The 24056-nt window shown below is 40.8% G+C and overlaps 1 protein-coding gene across 2 annotated transcripts in view; it reads left to right on the forward strand.

Annotated features, from left to right (window-relative positions):
* Positions 1–24056, forward strand: part of CELF2 (CUGBP Elav-like family member 2) — an 830631-nt gene that overhangs the window by 293806 nt on the left and 512769 nt on the right. The window contains exon 1 of one of the 2 annotated variants that reach the window (XM_067701034.1): positions 9934–10140. The exons of the other annotated variant lie outside the window; for it this stretch is intronic. Within the exon in view, the coding sequence (XP_067557135.1) occupies positions 10088–10140 (53 nt within the window). The 5' untranslated portion in view covers positions 9934–10087. Of the gene's footprint in view, positions 1–9933; positions 10141–24056 lie in introns of those variants that run through there. 2 annotated transcript variants of the gene reach the window in all.

Here is a 24056-nt window from a genome sequence, read left to right on the forward strand (position 1 = left end):
GTGGGGTCTTGATTGCCTTTAACTCAAAATAATCCACATCCTAGGGGGGCCTGTTCTGAACCCCGACATAGTCAATGACATCAGGGTGCCTTTACAGACCTCCATAAATGAAAAATAATCATCACAGTGATGTTGCTCTTTTTATTTAAAAGTCAAATCAATAGCTAGTGGGAAGCAGCTGCATAGCACAGGGAGATCAGCTCAGTGCTTTGTGACCACCTAGAGGGGTGGGATAGGGAGGATGGGAGGGAGGGAGGCACAAGAGGGAAAAGATATGGGGATATATGTATGTGTATACCTGATTCACTTTGTTATAAAGCAGAAACTAACACCACTGTAAAGCAATTATACTCCAATAAAGATGTTAAAAAAGAAACTCAATCTAGCATACGGTTGCCAGATATAGCAAGTAAAAAGGACTTATTTGCTAAATAAGTCATGAACTGACACAGGACTTAAAATGTCAGCTCAGATTAAAAGCAAATAATTTTTTTAGTATATGTATGTCCCATGCAGTATTAGGAGGGGGCATACTTATACTAAAAATTTCATCCTTGTGTCTCAAATCCAAATTTAACAAAGAGTACGGCATTTATCTGGTGACCCCTGTCTATCATCATTGCTATGAAAACAGTGCAAAGCTGGATCCAGTTTCCAGGGTCAAGAACAAGAGATAGAGTCTCTGAGTTCATTCCATCCGCCAACTTGAAAACTCTGGCACATCACCAAGACCATGGAAGCTTCTTCTGCAGAAGTAGAATGTATTTCCAATCAGTCACTTCAGTTTCCTAAAGGGAGAGAGAGCACCAACATCCGAATTATAGGGGTCCCAGAAGAAGAAGAGAAAAAGAAAGGGACTGAGAAAATATTTGAAGAGATTATAGTTGAAAACTTCCCTAATACGGGAAAGGAGATAGTTAATCAAGTCCAGGAAGCACAGAGAGTCCCATACAGGATAAATCAAAGGAGAAACATATTAATCAAACTATCAAAAATTAAATACAAAGAAACAATATTAAAAGCAGCAAGGGAAAAACAACAAATAACATACAAGGGAATCCCCATAAGGTTAACAGCTGATCTTTCAGCAGAAACTCTGCAAGCCAGAAGGGACTGGCAGGACATATTTAAAGTGATGAAAGGGAAAAACGTACAACCAAGATTACCCACCAAGGATCTCATTCAGATCTCATTCAGATTTCAGGGAAAATTAAAAACTTTACAGATGAGCAAAAGCTAAGAGAATTCACCACCACCAAACCAGCTTTAGAAAAAATGCTAAAGGATCTTCTCTAGGCAGGAAACACAAGAGAAGGAAAAGACCTACAATAACAAACCCAAAACAATTACGAAAATGGTAATAGGGACATACATATCAATAATTACCTTAAATGTAAATGGATTAAATGCTCCCACCAAAAGACGTAGACTGGCTGAATGGATACAAAAACAAGATCCGTACATATGCTGTCTACAAGAGACCCACTTCAGACCTAGGGACACATACAGACTGAAAGTGAGGGGATGGAAAAAGATATTCCATGCAAATGGAAATCAAAAGAAAGCTGGAGTAGCAATTCTCATAACAGACAAAATAGACTTTAAAATAAAGACTATTACGAGAGACAAAGAAGGACACTACATAATGATCAAGGGATAAATCCAAGAAGAAAATATAAAAATTATAAATATATATGCACCCAACATAGGAGCACCTCAATACATAAGGCAAATGCTAACAGCTATAAAAGGGGAAATCGACAGTAACACAATCATAGTAGGGGACTTTAACACCCCACTTTCACCAATGGACAGATCATCCAAAATGAAAATAAATAAGGAAACACAAGCTTTAAATGATACATTAAACAAGATGGACTTAATTGATATTTATAGGACATTCCATCCAAAAACAACAGAATAAACTTTCTTCTCAAGTGCTCATGGAACATTCTCCAGGATAGACCATATCTTGGGTCACAAATCAAGCCTTGGTAAATTTAAGAAAATTGAAATCGTATTAAGTACTTTGTCCGACCACAACGCTATGAGACTAGATATCAATTACAGGAAAAAAATCTGTACAAACAACAAACACACGGAGGCTAAACAATACACTACTTAATAACCAAGAGATCACTGAAGAAGTCAAAGAGGAAATTAAAAATACCTAGAAACAAATGACAATGAAAACACGACGACCCAAAACCTATGGGATGCAGCAAAAGCAGTTCTAAGAGGGAAGTTTATAGCAATACAATCCTACCTCAAGAAACAAGAAACATCTCAAATAAACAACCCAACCGTACACCTAAAGCAATCAGAGAAAGAAGAACAAAAAAACCCCAAAGTTAGCAGAAGGAAAGAAATCATAAAGATCAGCTCAGAAATAAATGAAAAAGAAATGAAGAAAACAATAGCAAAGATCAATAAAACTAAAAGCTGGTTCTTTTTTTTTTTTTTTTTTTTTTTTGTGGTACACAGGCCTCTCACTGTTGTGGTCTCTCCCGTTGTGGAGCAAAGGCTCTGGATGTGCAGGCTCAGAGACCATGGCTCACGGGCCCAGCCACTCCACGGCATGTGGGATCTTCCCAGACCGGGGCACGAACCCGCGTCCCCTGCATCGGCAGGCAGACTGTCAACCACTGCACAACAAGGGAAGCCCAAAGCTGGTTCTTTGAGAAGATAAACAAAATTGATAAACCACTAGCCAGACTCATCAAGAAAAAAAAGGGAGAAGACTCAAATCAATAGAATTAGAAATGAAAAAGGAGAAGTAACAACTGACACTGAAGAAGTACAAAGGATCGTGAGAAATTACTACAAACAGCTATATGACAATAAAATGGACAACCTGGAAGAAACGGACAAATTCTTAGGAAAGCACAACCTTCTGAGACTGAACCAGGAAAAAATAAAAAATATAAACTGACCAATCACAAGCACTGAAATTGAAACTGTGATTAAAAATCTTCCAACAAACAAAAGTCCAGGCACAGATGGCTTCACAGGCAAATTCTATCAAATATTTAGAGAAGAGTTAACACCTATCCTTCTCAAACTCTTCCGAAATATAGCAGAGGGAGGAACACTCCCAAACTCATTCTACGAGGCCACCATCACCCTGATACCAAAACCAGACAAAGATGTCACAAAGGAGAACTACAGGCCAATATCACTGATGAACATAGATGCAAAAATCCTCAACAAAATACTAGCAAACAGAATCAAGCAGCACATTAAAAGGATCAAACACCACGAGCAAGTGGATTTTATCCTAGAAATGCAAGGATTCTTCAATATATGCAAGTAAATGAATGTAATACACCCTATTAACAAACTGAAGAATAAAAACCACTTGATCATCTCAATAGATGCAGAAAAAGCTTTTGACAAAATTCAACACCTATTTATGATAAAAACCCTACAGAAAGTAGGCACAGAGGGAACTTTTCTCAACATAATAAAGGCCACATATGTCAATCCCATAGCCCACATCATCCTCAATGGTGAAAAACTGAAAGCATTTCCACTAAGATCAGGAACAAGACAAGGTTGCCCACTCTCACCTCTCTTATTCAACATAGTTTTGGAAGTTTTAGCCACAGCAATCAGAGAAGAAAAGGAAATAAAAGGAATCCAAATCGGAAAAGAAGAAGTAAAGCTGTCATTGTTTGCAGATGACATGATACTATACATAGAGAATCCTAAAGATGCTACCAGAAAACTACTAGAGCTAATCAATGAATTTGGTAAAGTTGCAGTATACAAAATTAATGCACAGAAATCTCTGGCATTCCTATACACTAATGATGAAAAATCTGAAAGTGAAATCAAGAAAACACTCCCATTTACCATTGCAACAAAAAGAATAAAATATCTAGGAATAAACCTACCTAAGGAGACAAAAGACCTGTTTGCAGAAAGTTATAAGACACTGATGAAAGAAATTAAAGATGATACAAATAGATGGAGAGATATACCATGTTCTTGGATTGGAAGAATCAACATTGTGAAAATGACTGTACTACCCAAAGCAATCTACAGATTCAATGCAATCCCTATCAAACTACCACTGGCATTTTTCACAGAACTAGAACAAAAAATTTCACAATTTGTTTGGAAACACAAAAGACCCCGAATAGCCAAAGCAATCTTGAGAACGAAAAACGGAGCTGGAGGAATCAGGCTCCCTGACTTCAGACTATACTACAAAGCTACAGTAATCAAGACAGTATGGTACTGGCACAAAAACAGAAAGATAGATCAATGGAACAGGATAGAAAGCCAAGAGATAAACCCACGCACATATGGTCAGCTTATTTTTGATAAAGGAGGCAAGAATATACAATGGAGAAAAGACAGCCTCTTCAATAAGTGGTGCTGGGAAAACTGGACAGGTACATGTAAAAGAATGAAGTTAGAACACTCCCTAACACCATACACAAAAATAAACTCAAAATGGATTAAAGACCTAAATGTAAGGCCAGACACTATAAAACTCTTAGAAGAAAACATAGGCAGAACACTCTATGATATAAATCACAGCAAGATCCTTTTTGACCCACCTCCTAGAGAAATGGAAATAAAAACAAAAATAAACAAATGGGACCTAATGAAACTTCAAAGCTTTTGCACAGCAAAGGAAACCATAAACAAGAACAAGACAACCCTCAGAATGGGAGAAAATATTTGCAAATGAAACAACTGACAAAGGATTAATCTCCAAAATTTACAAGCAGCTCATGCAGCTCAATAACAAAAAAACAAACAACCCAATCCAAAAATGGGCAGAAGACCTAAATAAACATTTCTCCAAAGAAGATATACAGGTTGCCAACAAACACATGAAAGGGTGCTCAACATCACTAATCATTAGAGAAATGCAAATCAGTACTACAATGAGATTATCATCTCACACCAGTCAGAATGGCCATCATCAAAAAATCTACAAACAATAAATACTGGAGAGGGTGTGGAGAAAAGGGAACCCTCTTGCACTGTTGGTGGGAATTTAAATTGATACAGCCACTATGGAGAACAGTATGGAGGTTCCTTAAAAAACTAAAAATAGAACTACCATAGGACCCAGCAATCCCACTCCTGGGCATATACCCTGAGAAAACCATAATTCAAAAAGAGTCATGTACCACAGTGTTCATTGCAGCTCTATTTACAATAGCCAGGACATGGAAGCAAACTAAGTGTTCATCGACAAATGAATGGATAAAGAAGATGTGGCACGTATATACAATGGAATATTACTTAGCCATAAAAAGAAACGAAATTGCATTATTTGTAGTGAGGTGGATGGACCTAGAGTCTGTCATAGAGTGAAGTAAGTCAGAAAGTGAAAAACAAATACCGTATGCTAACACATATATATGGAATCTAAAAATAAACACCAAAAAAATGGTTCTGAAGAACCTAGGGGCAGGACGGGAATAAAGGTGCAGACCTACTAGAGAATGGACTTGAGGACATGGGGAGGGGGAACGGTAAGCTGGGACAAAGTGAGAGAGTGGTGTGCACATATATACACTACTAAACGTAAAATCGATAGCTAGTGGGAAGCAGCCTCATAGCACAGGGAGATCAGCTCGGTGCTTTGTGACCACCTAGAAGGGTGGGATAGGGAGGGTGGGAGGGAGGGAGGGAGATGCAAGAGGGAAGAGATATGGGGATATATGTATAGCTGATTCACTTTGTTATAAAGCAGAAACTAACCCACCTTTGTAAAGCAATTATACTCCAATAAAGATGTTAAAAAAAAAAAAAAAAAGGGGAGAGAGAGACCTTACCTGCTTGAGAAGGAAAGAGCTGGCAAATAAGAAAAAGAAAAATCTGGAACAAGCAGAAGGGGAAAGAATCTTTATCAGGAAGTAACAGAATTAGGACTGAGTAAGCTTGAAACAAGATTTTCTAAAATAAAAAATAAAAAAAACAGGATAATTGGATTCCTAGGAATCAGAAACTAGAGACAAACATAGAATGAAAAAAGGACATAAAATGTTATTTTTTTCCTTAGCAAGGTTGTGTTATTTCTGTTTGTTTGTTTTTTTGTTTTTTTTTTTAATTCCTGACTATCAGGAAGTTAGACATTTTCTTGGGAGATGAATTTCCTGAGACATCATATGTGTCTTTCTGAAGCTCTGTTCAGTAGTTGGTCTAACTTCTGACTGATGGAGAATGCTTGTTTTCATTCTTTGGCTACTTCACACCCAGGTGCTTCTTGTTTCTCTATAACATAAGATCTTCACCTTTGGCTTCAAGGTCATGTCCCTCAACCCATGAAAAGTCACCTGGGATGCTATATGACTGGGGTAAATTTTACACTTGCTGACTGTCAGCATTTCCTGCCTAGGTCTGGTGTGAAATGCAGATTCTTTGTCTCCTGCTCTTGTCTGTTCACTGGGATTCTGTGGTGCAGTTTCTTCGCAGGTGACTCTAATCACCATACTCGTGGAAACCACAGTCTCATAAGGTTTGGGGCTGGAGGTTTTATTTGTTTGGATGGAAGAGGTCCAAAGGGGGGGTTGCTTTTTGTTTGGATTTGGATTTTGGTTTTAGTTTCTGTATCTGGGAAGAGGGAAGGATATTGCAGAAATTTTAGTTATATGAAAAGGAAAACTACGAGTCTTGTCCCTGGTAATAGTGGGACCATTTAAGAATGTTGCTTTATATGGACGACATTCTGTTTTAACACACAGGGACCATTCAGAAGAGCCAACCATTGAAGAGTCATTATAAGCAATAATAAAATAATTTCATTTTTTAAAGGCATCAGTTTATCAAAATATGAGGAAAAGAACCCAAAATTAAATCTTGTAATTCATACAGTGACATGGAGGAAAATTATATTTGGGGGCAAAGCTTCTCAATACTAAATTTAACCTTTGAGTTTTACATATAGAAAGTGTATTGCTGCTTTTCCTGAGCTAAAGATGAATAGTTGCCCAAGTTTTGAACAGGACAGTATCTTGTTTGTTCGTTTTTACTGGTCTCCCTCATAGCTGAAGGTGAATGAATTTTTCTGATGGCCTTTTTCTTAGTAGGCAATGGATCCATTTGATGTGAAGCTGTTCAGAATCAGGAACAGAATGCTTAGGGGAGAGAGGAAAAGAACATTTGCACTATATACAGCATGGAATTAATCTCCAGTGTATGTAAGGAAACACTTGTTCCTCACAATTAAGAAAGATAAGAGCAAAATCTTCAGCCTGTATTGGACTCAACACAGCCTTTCAAAGATTATCTATCACCAAATACTTTCAGGAAGTGTATTTCAAAGCGTGTCCTCCTGAACGCTAGGGTTTCCTAGGGGTGCCTTAGAAGAGGAAGCAGGAGCCTCATGCAAACAGTCTTATCCACCCCTAACCTGATCCCAACCCTAGTCCCACCCCAATACAGATGCACCCTACTTGTGTATTCCTCTCTGCTGGAGGAAAGGAGTGCCCTGTGTGGTTGATCACGTGGGGTCCAGTGGGCGTGGCTTCTGGGTACCACACCTCCCCCTGCTGAGGACTAGCCCTGTGAACCCAAATTTGCATGCCCAAATGTCCTCACCTGCATTAACAAAACAGTGGTGCTTCTGGTAACTTACTTTGTAAACAACTTAGTCACAAGGGCTGAACAAGCTAACGCCTAAAGAAATTAGTCCCAGTAATAAACTTTCACTAGTATCTGTTTCTGCACTTGGACAAGGTTTCATCCAAAGGAAAGTTTCCACTGCCTTTAAAAAGTTTTTGGAAGGACTACTGCTTTAAAACATGATTTAATAATTGAGGAGCTTGCTTTCGTCCTTTGGCCAAAAGCCAAGTCCCTCCCCCCTTTCACCCATTAACCCTGAACTCCAAGGGTTAAGGATCCATTCCCCCTTCTTCTCCAGATCTGAATCTCAGCAGCAGAGCGGTGGGTTAATATATAAAAATGATGTCATTGTGGTCACAGAAACTATTTCATTATCATCTTTTGTTTTTTCCTGCTAACTTTCTAAAGGGAGAAACAGCTTATTAATTATCTAAGCATTTGGAACCCTTTGCAGGTACACGTCCCACAAATGCTATTATTATCACCCACATTTGGTGAAGTACTTGGGGATTACAAGTGTCATGTAAATGTTTACACATTATTATACTGTGGCCCAGGATCCACAGTGGGACAGCAAAGACAGCCCAGGAAGGAGCATAAAGCCTCAGAGAGGCAATGTCTTTTGTAAAAGGTATGAAATTCTTCTCTTTGTTTAGCATAAGGAGAGTTGTACTTCTGCGGAGTCATTTACAGCCATTAGGGAAAGTATGTATGCCTGTAAAAAAGACAGCTGAGGGTTTGCTGCGTATTTTCAGATAGAAGGGGGTCCTTCAAGAAAAGGGTAACAGGGAAAGGATTTAAAATGCTGTGAGGGGCATTTCGAGTTGACTGGAAGAACTTCCTGACAGTAAAAGCAGCATGCTTCCAACAGCTGTCACCACATCTTTCCCTCTGGAGACTCTCAGGAAAGAAGAGCTTCTTTTTCTTGGTAAGCTCAGCCTAAAGGCAAGAAATTGGAACCCATCCTCCTGGCTGACCATTTTAGGTAGTAAGGTCACTGCAGAACATTGAATGGCACTATGTTCTCTTTAAATCTGGACTCGGCTTGTGGGGAATGTCTTGGTTGGTGCCGGTGTGTCCTTAACATCCCCTAACACTCACTCTCTACACTCTTTTCAAACGAGACAAAAAGATCTAGAAACAGCCATGTGTCCAGGCACAACAATCATGTTTTGTTAGGCCAGGGAGGCTGATCTTCCATTTATGGTGATGGTCTTAAAATTACCTTCTAAAGTAAGTGTAGGAAAAAGAGGAATTGCGTATAAAGCGAGTAAAAGTCCTATCGAGTAAAGGTCCTGTCATGTAAAGCTCATGTGGCATGCAGGTGTCAGGAAAATCTGAATGACCTGGGAGGTCATGGAGACCCCTATGCCAGGTGATTTCAAGGTCTTCTAATGCCAGGATCCTGGGAGGACAGGGTGGGGAGGGGCCTCAGTAGTGGAGTCTTACCTAGAACCTCGGAAAGCAGGAAAGCATATGCTATGAGGCAGTGCTTACAAAAATAAACCCGTACAGTCACAAAAAACCTACATCAGCACACAGACCAGTCTAGAGGAAAACAATTCTGCCCTGGATATTGTTTTCAATATCTGCCGTGCACGGTTTCAGACGATTGTTGAAAGGATGTTCAGTTTTAAATAAAGGACAAAAGATACACAAGTTGAGGGAGAAAAGCCCACGCCCTTTTCTCTTAATGCCTGGAGAGATTCTACATTCCCCCCCCCCCCCCCCCCCCCCCCCCGCCTTCACGTTCTTTTAAAACACGAGAAAGAAAGAAAGGGGGGGAGAAAAGCAGTGTAACAAATTCCCTGCCAGAAAGCACACAGTAAATTCTAGCTTGTTAGCAGGCCGGTTCCAGATGATTTCTAAAAAACAAATCCTAACAGTCATGTAGTTACAGCCTCTGAGGGAAGCTGTAAGCCCGACGCTGGTGTCCCAGACCCAAGCCACCAAAAAAAAAAAAAAAAAAAAAAAAAAGGGAAAAAAGAAACCTAACCGGTCTTCTGACAGGAATATGAAAGCAAAATCTCACGAGGATGCCCCAGAGGAGGAGAGAGCTGCAGCTTGCAGTAATCTGTAAATGATTGCTGTTAAAGTCTGGAAGCTTCAGGCTTGATCTGTTTGTTCCAAAAGCAAGCCAAGGAGGACGGTGTTAATAAAGAGAGATTTAACTGAGAGCTGTGCTTGGAATAAAGTGGGCTACAAAAAGGTCAAATGTGATCAGTTGGCGCAGATTACAAGGGCTTTAAAAGGTGGTGTGGAGAAATGAGCCGGGGCTGGGGAGTAATCTAGCGCAAGATTGATCAGGCCGTGGGCGTGGAGAAAAGCCAGGACAAGTGCTTATCAATCCTAGAAGGAGGAAGAGCCGCGCGCGCGTGCAGGCGCCCGGTCGCTCCGGGCCTGAGCCGAGCAGCCGGCGGCCGCTTCCTTCCCCCGCATCCCCTCCCCGCGCCCCCTCCTCTCGGGACTGGATCTGCCTTCGGCCGCCCTTTAGACAATGGTCTCTTTAATCTCTGACTTGGATCCACTCAAAGACTGGAAAGTTTTAAGGTAGGCCTGTGCTTTTCTTTCTCTCTCGTCGCTGTTACCGTTCACGGCCAAGTGCTTCCCCCGCCCGCACCCCGATTACGGCGCGTGGGATGCTGCGTGCAGTGCCAGGGGTGGGTGGCAGGGACCGCCGGGTCTGCTTAGCGGGATGCTCCGTGGTGACGCGGAAACAACTTCCAGCGGATGTGGAAAGAGGGGCGGGAGAAGTCCTCAGTTTCACTCCCTCAGGGGGAGGCGGTGCATTTTAATGAGAGTTTGTCTTACTGGAATGATTCCTGACATTGGCTGACTCAGGGAGCCAGTTATACTTATTATTGCGTTCCATGGGGGCGCTGAATCCGTCAGAGGGGATGTGGGAAACTTTCTGGGACTTCAGATAAAAGAGCGAACTTTCCAGAAGACTATTCCTTCCCCTCTTTTAAGAGGGTCTGTGGAAATGCCGTTTCCTCCTGTGACCTCTCCTCCCCACCCCCAGGCCTAATTTGGAAAAGCGGGTCGTATAAAAACTCAGCTGACCTCGGAATGGAATGAGTAGAGTAGAGTTTCTGAAACAAGGTCGTTCTCTGAATGCTCTTGAAAAGGTGAACTCAGACCTCTTCATGATTCAGAGACCCAGAAAAATGAGAACCCAAGGACCTCACAGTGGCGAAAGTTCATGCATTTCCTCCACTTGGGTCTAAGCTGACTCCTTCCGAGTTCACAATGCCTTCCTAGGTCTAAGTTAACACTGAAGGGTATTTCCCAGCCAAAAGCACTTTGGGCAATTTTTAAAATACAAAAATGTTAAATGGAGGAGTTTTTATGAAAAGTGGTTTAACACAATGGCATGTTGTCCCGAATACCTACTCCCAAACATGATTCCATTGGAACTAAACCAAGACCCAGAACGTCACCTCGTTTTCCTGACATCTTGTATTAATTGGCTATTACTTATTTCCCTGAGCTCTGCCTTAGTTTTTTTTCAAATTGTATTTTTTAAATTTATTTTATTGAAATATAGTTGATTTACAATGTGTTAATTTCTATGGTACAGCAAAGTGATTCAGTTATACATACCTATATATACATATATATTCACATTCTTTTTCATATTCTTTTCCATTATGGTTTAACACAGATACTGAATATAGTTCCCTGTGCTAGACAATAGGACCTTGTAGTTTATCCAACCTATATATAGTAGTTTGCATCTACTAATCCCAAACTCCCAATCCCTCCCTCTCCCACTCCCCCTCGGCAACCACAAGTCTATTCTCTATGTCTGTGAGTCTGTTTCTGTTTTGTAGATCAGTTCATTTGTGTCATATTTTAGATTCCACATATAAGTGATATCATATGGTATTTGTCTTTCTCTTTCTGACTTCACAGTAAGATAATCTCTAGGCCCATCCATGTTGCTGCAAATGGCATTATTTTATTCCTTTTTAGGGCTGAGTAGTATTTCATTGTGTATATGTACTTTATCTTTTTTATCCATTTATCTGTTGATGGGCATTTAGGTTGTTTCCATGTCTTGGCTATTGAAAATAGTGCTGCAGTGAACTAATTTGATTATTTTTAAAAGCAACCACATGATACAAAAGAGCAAATAAAAGAAAAATTGGCCACTATCCATCTTATTTTCTTTTTAAAAATTCTTGCATCTTGCTTTCTAGAACCTCATGTGTGTACATGTCGTATAGTATGTGTCATTTTATAATCTCTTTTTCCAGTTAAATATCAAACACATTTCCATGTTTCTGCCTCCCCTTCATAACCGTAATTTTAATGACTAAAACAGCATCATGATGTTGATGTACATTGTTTTACTAAATTACCCTGTTGGTTGAAAATTTAGATTGTTTCCAGTCCTTGATTTATATGAACGACGACTCAGAGAGCTATACCTTCCTGCTCTCATTAAATAATTCCCAGGATTTCTAGATGAAAAGGCACGAATGTTTTATGGGCCTGTCAGTGATACTTTCTTCTATTTGTAGGTTTAAACTTTATTTTTAATTGAGAGATGCTAAAGTACTTCTGTACATGTCCTTATGATGCAGCTATTATAATAAATTTCATTCTTTAACTGGATTACTAACCTATTTCTAAAATTGAAATATTTCTTAAGGGTGCTTTTTAAAAAATTGTTTTGGGTGATTAACTTATTATTGCACAAGTGGATAAGGTGGGCCCCAGCTCTAAGAACATGTGTAAGATGACAAATCTTTAAAAATGTTGCCCTTCAAAGGCCTTTTCAGATAATGACCCCTAGTCTTAACACACTTAGAAGCCAGTGGTAATGTTGCCTTTCCCCTAAATGTGTCTCTAACATAAGTGAAGGTTATTTTATGTCTGGAGTAAATAAAGCTTCACAAACTTGGACTGGGAAGACCTGGGAAAAGAGAACATCTTCCCATTGACCTCTGGGTACACTAAGTTCGTTCGGTCCACACCTCTTCTTGGCAAGTGTTATTCCATCATCATTTTAACTGTGTGTAATTCTTTCCTGCGATAAGCAGTTATGAAGTGTGTAGTGTTTAGGTGTCGCATTTTAAATTCCTTAATTGTTTATATTCGGGCATCAGCTTGGCTAATTCTGATTCATGGAACCATTCACTCACCAACACTAACGCTCTGTCCGTTACAGACACACCTTGTTTTAATGCTTTGCTTTATTGTGCTTGGAAGATATTGCCTTTTTTTTTTTTCTTAAACAGACTGAAGGTTTGGGGCAACCCCGTGTTGAGCAAGCCTTTTGGTGCCATTTTTCCAACAGCATTTGCTCACTTCGTGTCTCTGTGTCCCATTTTGGTAATTCTTAGAATATCTTAATTTTTTCATCATTATTATACTTATTCTGGTGATCTGTGATCAGTGATCTTTGATGCTACCATTGCATAAAGATGATGACTGGCTGAAGGCTCAGATGATGGTTAGCATTTTTTTTTTTTTTGCGGTACGCGGACCTCTCACTGTTGTGGCCTCTCCTGTTGCGGAGCACAGGCTCTGGACGCACAGGCTCAGCGGCCATGGCTCATGGGCCCAGCCGCTCCGCAGCATGTGGGATCTTCCCGGACCGGGGCACGAACCCGTGTCCCCTGCATCGGCAGGTGGACTCTTAACCACTGCGCCACCAGGGAAGCCCAATGGTTAGCATTTTTTAGCAATTAAATATATATATATTTTTAACATCTTCATTGGAGTATAATTGCTTTACAATGGTGTGTTTCTGTCTTATAACAAAGTGAATCAGCTATACATATACATATGTCTCCATATCTCTTCCCCCTTGGCTCTCCCTCCCACTCTCCCTATCCCACCCCTCTAGGTGGTCACAGAGCACCGAGCTGATCTCCTTGTGCTATGTGGCTGCTTCCCACTAGTAGCAATAAAATATTTTTAATTAGGTATGTACCTTGTATTTTTTTTTTATAAATTTATTTTTTTATTTTTGGCTGCGTTTGGTCTTAGTTGCTGTGCGCGGCTTTCTCTAGCTGCGGCGAGCGGGAGCTACTCTTTGTTGCGGTGCGCGGGCCTCTCATCACAGTGGCCTCTCCCATCGTGGTGGTCTCTCCCGTTGCAGAGCACAGGCTCCAGGCACACGGGCTTCAGTAGTTGTGGCACGCAGGCCCAGCAGCTGTGGCTTGCAGGCTCTAGAGCGCAGGCTCATTAGTTGTGGCGCACGGGGCCAGTTGCTCCACGGCATGTGGGATCCTTCCGGACCAGGGATCGAACCTGTGTCCCCTGAATTGGCAGGCGGATTCTTAACCACTGTGCCACCAGGGAAGTCCCTGTACATTTTTTTTTTTTAAGACATAATGCTATTGCACACTTAATAGACGACAGTATAGTGTAAACATAACTTATATGCACTGGGAAACCAAAAAATGTGACTCTATTGCGATTTTCACTTTATTGCAGCGGTCTGGAATCAAAGCCGTAATATCTCTGAGGTGAGCCTGTGTATGTGGGAGAAGGAAAGATATAACATGACCTTCTAAGTGGGATAATCTAGCAGGAGACTGAAGATGTGTATGCTGATGGCATACAGGGTTGTACGTGATATGATTTACGTCAATAAAATGCTTTTCAAATCCAGAGGTGGGAGATCCTATTATGATACTGCTACTGCCTTTGTCTGATAACAGGTGAGCAGAATGCTTGGTATATGACACGGAAAGGCTTTCAAACCTGCCCACCCTGGGATATTTTCAGATGTTTGCTCCAGTTATGCAGCCTGGAGTTCTGCCAAATCTGCTGCTCTTGAAAAGTGATTGCAAGGCACATTTTTTGAATCTGCTTACACCCTAATTTAGTGTTTTAAGATATGATCTGAGGGTGGGATACAAGTTCCGGTCCTAAACCTTTGTCGGGCACTGTATATTTAGCATCACTCCCTCCTAGGTCCACTTTGTCAAATGGAAAAAAAATCCAGGTTGGGAATCCTGCTGTTGGCTGTTTTAATTCCTGTCTACCTCAAGGGGCATAAAAGAAACAACTTCCACCAAAAGACATGCCAACAACTTTGCAACTGTAAGACTCCCCTCTTGACCACTGGGAAAGCACAAACACAAAAGCTTCACTCAAGAGAATCAAAATCAGCTAAATCAAGAAAAAATAGTACATAGAAGACGAAAAAGGAAATGACAAGGTAGTAGATGTATGATTAAAAGAATAAAACAAACCTGCCAGTCTGATTCAGATAAGATTTCATGTTCATCGATACCACTTGAGGGAAAGCAAGTCATAAAGATGACTCAAGTTCAACAGGTTGAAAATGGTACCTATTATCTCCCCTAAGACCTGCTTCTTTTCTGGTGTTCACAGGCTTATGAATCACACCACGTAGGTATCCGGCCAGGTACTCAAATTGGAAAGTTGGCATCCTCCCTCATCCCTCATTTTCCCTCCTAATTACATCTAAACTATCAACAGCTCCTGATGATTTCAACTCCTAAACATCTCCTTCCTCCCCACTTTTCTCCACCTTTCCTTGCTGTGTAGTCTTGTTTTGCTCAGAACTCCGTCCTACCTCCTCAATCTCCCTGCTTCAGTTCTTGCTATCATAGTCTACTTCTCACAGAAGAGGAATGAAAACGCTTAAAAGCCATAAATTGGATCATGCGATGTTCCTTTTTAAAAGCCCTCCCATTACTCTTCAAGTATAAGCCAAGATCCTTATCCTAACCCACAAGACCCCATCTGACCTTGCCCTTGACTACCTCTTCAACCTTATTTCCTCCCTCTTTCCCCAGAGTCCACATTGCTTCAGACCCTCTGGTCTTCTTTCTCTTCCTCAAACGATCCAAGCTTACTTTGGCCATAGAGTATTTGCAAGGGGCTCTCCCTCTCCCTGCCTGGAAATCTCCCTTGATGTTTGCAGGGCAAGATGCTGCTGTCATTCAAGTCTTAGCTCAGATGTCACCTCCTCAGTGAAGCCTTCCTTGATCCTTCAATTTATTAAAAAAAATTTTTTTTGTTGATGTATATTTAATTTACAATTAGTGTTTCAAGGGTACAGAAGTGATTCAGTTATACATATATATTCTTTTTCAGATTCTTCTCCATTATAGGTTTTTACAAGATATTGAGTATAGTTCCTTGTGCTATATAGTTTATCTATTGTTTATCTATTTTATATACAGTAGTGTGTATATGTTAATCCCAACCTCCTAATTCATCTCTCCCTCCCAGATCCCTTAATTTAAGGCCATCCAAAAATCACTCTTAAGCATTTCTCACTGATAGGTTGAATCATATAAAATTGTCAATATTCAACTACTGTAGACCTATAAAAATTTCAGTTTCATATGGTTGAACTAATATTCTCATTATAGCACTTATCAGTACCTGCTATTTTCATATGTGCTTATTATTTCTCTTCACCATTAGAATGTATAATTGGTGTGGTTAACTGGTATGGTTAAATGGTGCCTAAAATATTTCCTGGCACATTACAGAGAATGAATGAATGAAGGATGAATGAATGACGTGGTCACTGTTTGTCTCCCTCATTGACTTTATACTCTATGAGGCCCGATTGTTCATACTCTAATGCCAGTATTTACCACAGGAATGGTGGTGGTGTCTTATGTGGAATGAATAAATGGATGAATGATGAATGACTTCTAACTCCCAGTTTAGTAATTCTCTGTTCACTTCCTCCTTTCTGTTCCAGTCAGCAAAGTGTCTGGATTTGATAACATGGGAAATTTTTAAATTCTCTGGGAATCTGATAGATGACTGTTATTCAACCAGAATTCTTTCTACCCAAGACAGTGATCTAGATCAGGGGCTGGCAAACTTCTATAAAGGGCCAGATAGTACATAGGTCAGTTTTTGCTGCCCACACAGTCTCTGTTGCAGCTACTTAGGTCTGCCATCCTAGCATGAAAGTAGCCACAGGTAATATGTAAATGGCTAAGGTTGAGTGTGAACCAATAAAACTTTATTTACAAAAACAGGAAGTGGGTGGGATTTGGCCCAAGGGCCATAGCCTACCTTTCATCTGTTATCTAGGCTAATGATTTGACCAACAAGAAAATGGAAGTAGTTTTGGCAGATAGCTGGAAGGATGTTTTCAAATCTCATGACAAAGTACATATCATGAACTTACCTACTTATTGGGAAAAAATATTTTAAAGAGCCTTGATCATATTTCACAGATCAGAGATGTTTTCGGTCATGAGCACTTGATCTCACAAAGATGATTATAGTCTGGAGGAAATTTATGGCTCCCCAAATTCTTTAAATGTTTGGGTGAGCCTTCAGGCTATAACAAAATACACTTTTGCCTGTTCCCTTACTGAGTGTGTGAGAAACTCCCATTAATGAGAACAGCACATGTTGATGGAAAAAAATAGACCAAATCCTGACATGTTTTAAGTCAGTGCTTGGCCTCGTTTCTTTCTGTTTCGTTGCTTTCTCCAGCTCATTTAGGAGATGTTTCCCTTTCACATGCCTGATACATCTCCCAAGATGAATTCCAAACTCACGGAGGAAAGCATGCTGTGTGATTTTGAATGAATGCCATGTATAGATACTCTTCAGCTCACGTTACATGACATCTTGGAGGCGCTTGGAGTGAGGAGAGTTTACGTGGAACTCTCTTGGTGTCCAGTGAGAGCAGGCTGGCCATCTGAAGATCAGAGATTAGTCTTCTTAGAGGATGATAGAAGAATTATTAATGCTTTCTGTGTGCCAGGCATTATGCTAAGAGCTCTGTATTTAATATCTCATTTAATCTTTGTGACAACCTTATGAGGTAGGTACTGTCTGGTCATGGCACCTTTCCTTAGTATGTTGGTAACTTAATGAAGCATCTTGCCTTAACTATGCCTCAGTTGGGAAAAATTTGCTCCGTATCATTTTTTTCCCCCACTGGAAAGTTTGAAGAATCATGACCCAGTTACTACTGGGTTCTTTAGAAAATCTTTGCAGAGCAGGGGGGAAGTAGGCTATGAAAACAGAGTTATATCCAGTAATAATTCTTTAGGTAGAGAATTATATGTTTATAAAAATGAAAACAAGATCTGGGCCTTTTAAATAATGTATTATATCAGAATAATCTACTATTTTTCACAAAGCATGACTAATGTAGCACATTACATAACTAATAATAACAGAGTATTATAAGATCACATAAAAATTTAAAGTAGAGAAATCCTGTTATCTGTAGGTTGGAATGCTACTGCCACGGCTTTTACATCTCCTTCCAGCACTCCAGAAAAGCCAAAACACTAAAACACCCTCAGGACTTGTTTCCACTCCACTGACTCCAATAATCAGCAGAAAAATATTCACTTGACAATTACTTTGTTCCCCCTCCTGAACGGGTCTGTTTCCCTAGTGGGCTGGACCAGCAAGGACAAACCCAGCACATCCAGATCCTGTGAAATCTCTGTTAGGAGAAACACAAGAGGAAATCCCTGTAATTGGGGAACGTCTCCCAGGGGTCAGAGACCACGGGGAAGTTATTTTCCCAAAATAGAGGAGAATCACCTGGCACTTTTATTCCACTCTTTGGGAAGAGAATCTGACAACTTACCTCTCTACACTCCCCAAGTATGTGTTCAGACTCAGAGTTCCCGAATACCAGCATCATATGCTATAGATTATAGTATAAGGAGCGGACTCAGTGTGTAGGTTTCACGTCTGTTCCCACATGGAGTCCCTGTGTTTACCTCCCCTTTCTGTTTTAGTGCAACAGGAGAAGGCACCTCAACAGATCAACTAATCACTCTCCTTTCTGCATCTCTGTGTTAAAAAATCTCCACTCCCCAAACACTATATTATTCACGAGGACATGGTTTGTCTCTCTTGGTTACCACTGTGTCTCCAGCAGTGCCCAGCCCTGATGCAGGTTTGATACTTATTTCCTGCAAGGATGTCTCACTAACCCTCTCTCCCACCAGGAAGGAAGGTTTTCTTCCCCTAAATGCTCATAGCCCTGAATCTAAACCTTAGATGCTCCAGTGCAAGTGCAGATGTCCTACTTTGTAATATTTATGTATATCTTAGTTCCATTCCTAGACTGTGAACTCTCAAAAGATAAAGTCCGTGCCCCATTCATCTTTGCATCCACTTGCATCCTTAGTATTACCCAACACTGCACTTTGCCCAGCCAGGATTTGAACAGACATCCACACATTCCTCATTTGTAAGATGAGAGATTGAACCAGATTATATCTAAGGATCCCCTTCTATAAAATTATGTGATCGATGTGAGATAGAACAAAGAAGCACTCTCCCCCAGGACCCTGAGTCCCACCTCTGAGCCATACCGTGCATCCTTTCCCTATATTGTTGAGTTTTTCTCCCAGCAAAACAATTCTCTTTCTATTGATCCACATATTCTTTCAAGGCTCTTTTACTCCCAGTCCTTCTGTAGAGTTGATGGACTAAAGTACAAACCTGCTTTCAGATGTTCTGTCTCGAACTAGGGCAATAATGTAAATCAGCTGTTCCCGGGATGAGTTTTGCTGACATGTACTGACATTAGCAATCATAGGACCAGTCCTGTGGGGCTGAGTATTGCAATTAATCTGGGTTGCAGGTGTTTCAGTTACCCATGGCTTTGGCACGCCCTTTGTTTTTCATTGCACTAGTTTTTCATTCTTATAGAGACACAAATGTCTAAGCCAGAAAGAATTGTAAGAGGCCCCTGGAAACAGCAGTTTTCTCTATTTTGTCATGTTTCCTGGTGAGTAAGTGAAAGATTTTGTAAACTGGAAAAATGTTGCCCTCATTTAAGTTTGGTATTTACAGATGGAACTTAATGCTTCTTCTGAGGCTTGGCACCGTGATATTTTTTCCCACCATCATTATCATGATCGTGATCGACCCTAACAACCATTACTGAGTACCCAAAAGCTGGACTGTTCTTTCCTTCTCCGTGAAAACACATGTGCTTCAAACGTTTGTTAACCTAAGCTCCTGAAGGTAACTTTGCCCGATAACCCTATTCACATCGACCGACCACTTACTTCATTAGAACTTCCTTAACATTTAGTTATCACTATACAGAGATGTAGTTTAAATGACTATTTGGAATGTGGGTTTTTTGGTCAGGTATCACTGACATATAACATTATATTAGTTTCTGGTGTACAACATAATGATTCCCTGTTTGCATAGATTGCAAAATGATCACCACAATAAATCTAGTTAACATCGATCACCAAACATAGTTACAAAATTTTTTTCTTTTTCTTTTTCTTTTTTTTTTTTTTTTTTTTGCGGTATGCGGGCCCTCACTGCTGTGTCCTCTCCCATTGTGGAGCACAGGCTTTGGACGCGCAGGCCCAGCAGCCATGGCTCACGGGCCCAGCCGCTCCGCGGCATGTGGGATCTTCCCAGACCGGGGCACGAAGCCGTGTCCTCTGCATCGGCAGGCGGACTCTCAACCACTGTGCCACCAGGGAAGTCCCCCAATTGTTTTCTTATGATGAGAATTTTTAAGATCTCCTCTCTTAGCAGTTTTCAAATATGCAATACAGTATTATTAGCTATAGTCACCATGCTGTAATTTCATCCTCGTGACTTATACATTTTATAGCTGGAAGTTTGTACCTTTTGACTCACTTCATCTATTTGGCCACCAACCCCCCACCTCTGGCAACCACCAATCTGTTCTCTGCATCTATAAGCAGTTTGAGTTGAGGGCTGAGGTATTTGTTCTTTTAAGATTCTACATATGAGATAATAGAGTATTTGTCTTTCTCTGTCTCATTCCACTGAGCATAATGCCCTCAGGGTCCATCCATGCTGTTGCAAATGGCAGGATTTTATTCTTTCTAGCTGAGAATATTCCATTGTGTTTATATACCACATCTTCTTATCCATTCATCTACTGATGGATGCTTAGGTAGTTACCATGTCTTGGCTGTTGTAAATAAGGCTGTCATGACATGGGGGTGCATATATCTTTTCCAGTTAGTGTTTTCATTTTCTTCAGATAAATACCCAGGAGTGGAATTGCTGGATCATGTGGTAGTTCTACTTTTTAGTTTTTGAAGAACCTCCATACTGTTCTCCATAGTGGCTGCACCAATTTACATTCCCACCCACAGTGCACAACGATTCCCTTTTCTGCACACCCTCGCCAACACTTGTTATTTCTTGCCTTTTTGAAAATAGCCATTCTAACAGGTGTGGGATGATACTGCATTGTGGGTTTGATTGGCATTTCCCTGATGATTAGTGATGTTGAGCATCTTTTTATGTACCTGCTGGCCATCTGTATGTCTTCTTTGGAAAACCGTCTTTTCAGAGTCTCTGCCCACTTTTAAATTAGCTGAACTTCCTGAGGCCCACTATGGTGGGTATTTAGGTATTTGTGAAATCTACACATTTGAATGACATAACAAGTATAGTTCTTTTACACAAAGATGGAAAGTGAGATTGGGTACTATTAAATGGAAGTATGCCCAGGGAACCCAAGAATATTTGGATCCTGATGTAGATGACAGCCACCTCTCATGTACAAGTTTCCAGAGGGCCTGAGTATAGAGGGACCAAGATGGGGCCCATCAGTTTCTCAACCAAGGATTTAAAAAACCATTTGTTTGGGAATCCTGGGGTTGAGAGAGGGGAGCTGGAACGTTCTATGATACTTAGAGAGCCTCCCCTACTGCCAGTTCTGCCAAACCCAAACCCTCATGGCCTGAGAGAAACAATGACAAACTGAAGCAAAAGCAATAGTTTATAATTAAATGTAACATTGGCTCAAAACCCCTATGTATATATTTACATAAATCTAATGAGTTGGGTTGGACTATGTAGAACACCCATTTTTTTTCCCTGATGTAATCTAGCTTCTTCCAAGTAACTTCTACTCTGTTTCTCATTGAAACCGCAGCTTTAGTTAGGAATGTTTCTGCTGCAGGTTAACCAAACACTGAATATTTCGTCTCCATTTTACAGGGGTCTAAACCAAGGGTTGGCAAACTTCTTTTGCAAAGGGTCAGTTAGTAAATACTTTCGGCTTTGCCGACAAACCATATGGTATCTGTTACAACTATTCAGCTTTACCATGTTAGCACAAAAACAGCCAGAGACAATATAGAATTGAATGGGCATGGCAGTATTCTGATAAAACCCTATTTACAGAAACGGGCGGTGGGTTGGATTTGGCCCACAGGCCATAGTTTGCCAGTGGCCCATGTATGCTACACTGAGTTTTGGACCTCTCAGAGCCAAGGCAGCCTGCACAACAGTAGGGAAATTAAACCAGAGAAAGCAGCAAGAGAGACTATGTTTCCCCAAATGCTATGTGCTGAGCTGGCTTAAGCTGTGCTTGTCTTTCATCCCTGGGAAGAACAGAAAGTATATGAGGAGTGAGGGAAGGGTGGCTGAACTGTCTCAGACCCGGGGTCACCTTTTACTTTTGCTACATTGAGGCAAGAAGCAAAGCATCCTTTACCTTTAAAGGAAGGTCCAGCACTCTTACCCACCTGTCCTTTATGATGACCCGGAATCTCATCATCCGTAGCAGGAACTCATCCCTTTGGGAAAGGGGGCCAGATGATGAAATGACACCAAGGAAGAGAAGAAAAGAACAGAGGATCTTGAGAAACCTGCCCTACACGGATTACAGGAATCTGGGGAAAGAAGGCAGCTGGGATAATTGATCGCCCAAAGCCCAAGAGAGTCAGTCAGAAAGTGACTTCTGGAGAAATCTAACATGACTCCCGGTGCCTTTGGTCTCTATCCACTGTTGCTGTCTTCATCACCACAGAATTGCCCTCTTCTTTAGGATGTGGCTATGCATTTGATTATTAAACAAAAGTAAAACTCTCTTACGGACTGAAGGCAGGTTGAATACATGCGTGATCATAGCAAGCAGAGAGATTTAGCATCTCATAGAAGCCCACGTTTCCTGCTTATGATGGGTACCTCTTTGCCCCCACCATGATGGGCCATTCAGCACAATCACTACAGAACACAAATAGCATTTTTCAAGAGATTTAGGATTAAGAACTGGCCCCAGGCCAAATGAAGTACCGCAGCTTTCCTAGCTTCCTCTAGCGTGGGAAGGCTCTTCAGAGAGATCAATCAGTTATAGCCTACTCTGAATTTAGATTAACATGATATGACATCCAGGAATTTATGTTTTAAGACTTACTTCCAGTTACGCAGCATGGGGGAGTGGGGTGGGAGTGGGGACAGAAGTATTCAGGAATTAGAAGTTTGGTGAGGATTTCTGTGCCCCAGAGGTTCTGTCTAGAAGACCTGAGTCGGGAGCACTTGAGGGTGAATTGAGTCCCTTCCTGGTTCTGAGAGCTCTCTCCACTCTTGAATCTCACTTAATAAATTACCACTTCACAATAAATTGCCCTTACGTGACTAGATCGAAAGTGTCAGTTCCTCTGGGCAAAGAGCTAGAATTACACAAGAGAAGACCACTGGAGAGGGACATGGTTTGAGGCAGAATTTCTTTCTTAAAGACTTTAATTACATTTATAACTTCACCTCAATAGGCAGGAAACCCTCTCTTGAGTGCCGGCCCTGCCCGGGATGGAATCAGGCTCCCTCCCAGCACGTTGGCTTTGTCTTCCTCCTCCCCACCTCCCAGCTGTCCCCTCCTGGAGCAGGAGGCAGATTTCACCTGTGGGCACCTGGCATTGGTGATGACAGACAGAAAGTGGCAGGAAGGAACAAGCGCTACGCAAGGCATCATTTGCTCAATTAATATTTCCGAAGGAAAGGAAGGGAGGGTCGTTATTTTCATTTTTGAAAGAGGGGAGAGTATGTTTGAGGAAAACAGTGCCTGAGAACTTGGATTTTTATCTAACATTTAAAAACCAGTAACTGAGTTGGAGAGTAAAGCCCTTTTCCCTGCTTCCCAAACTAGTTTTTGCCTTTCTGTCTTCTCTCGTGACAAAAGGCAGGTGGTAAAGGTGGTTTTCCATTTATTGAACATATCTTGAGCAGAGCTCTCAAAACAGAACTAGCGTGTTTGTGCTTTTGAATCCTGTTCTTAAGCTCTGTCTGCAATCAGGCAAAGCTCTCTGGAGGATAAAGCTATATTAAGCTTTAAATCTCTAGTTAATTTTTTTGTTGGTTTCCATAAAATTGGTTTCCTTGTCTTTTGCTTTTTCTCTGCAGGTCACTGTTCAGTAAATCAGCAGAATCGCCAGTCCTCTCAACGAGCCCATTAGTTAGATGGGGATCAGGGAGAAATATTTTGCATATAAACTTCAAACACCATCAAGTAGAGAAAGAGAATAAGAAGATTTGGAGTCTTTGACTCCAAATTTCATAGCATGGGTATTTCGTCCTGGTAATTAGTTGAAGTCCCTTTTGATCATCATTTCTAATTTTTTGGCAATGTTTCTTTCTTTATAAAGATTGTGAATGTTTTTTTAACTTGTCCTAACACCCTTCTCCCACGTAGATCTTTTACTTGCATTGACCCCTGCAACTGAATTTGCTCT

The sequence above is a fragment of the Pseudorca crassidens genome, chromosome 1 (assembly GCF_039906515.1).
Source record: "Pseudorca crassidens isolate mPseCra1 chromosome 1, mPseCra1.hap1, whole genome shotgun sequence".
NCBI lineage: Eukaryota > Metazoa > Chordata > Mammalia > Artiodactyla > Delphinidae > Pseudorca > Pseudorca crassidens.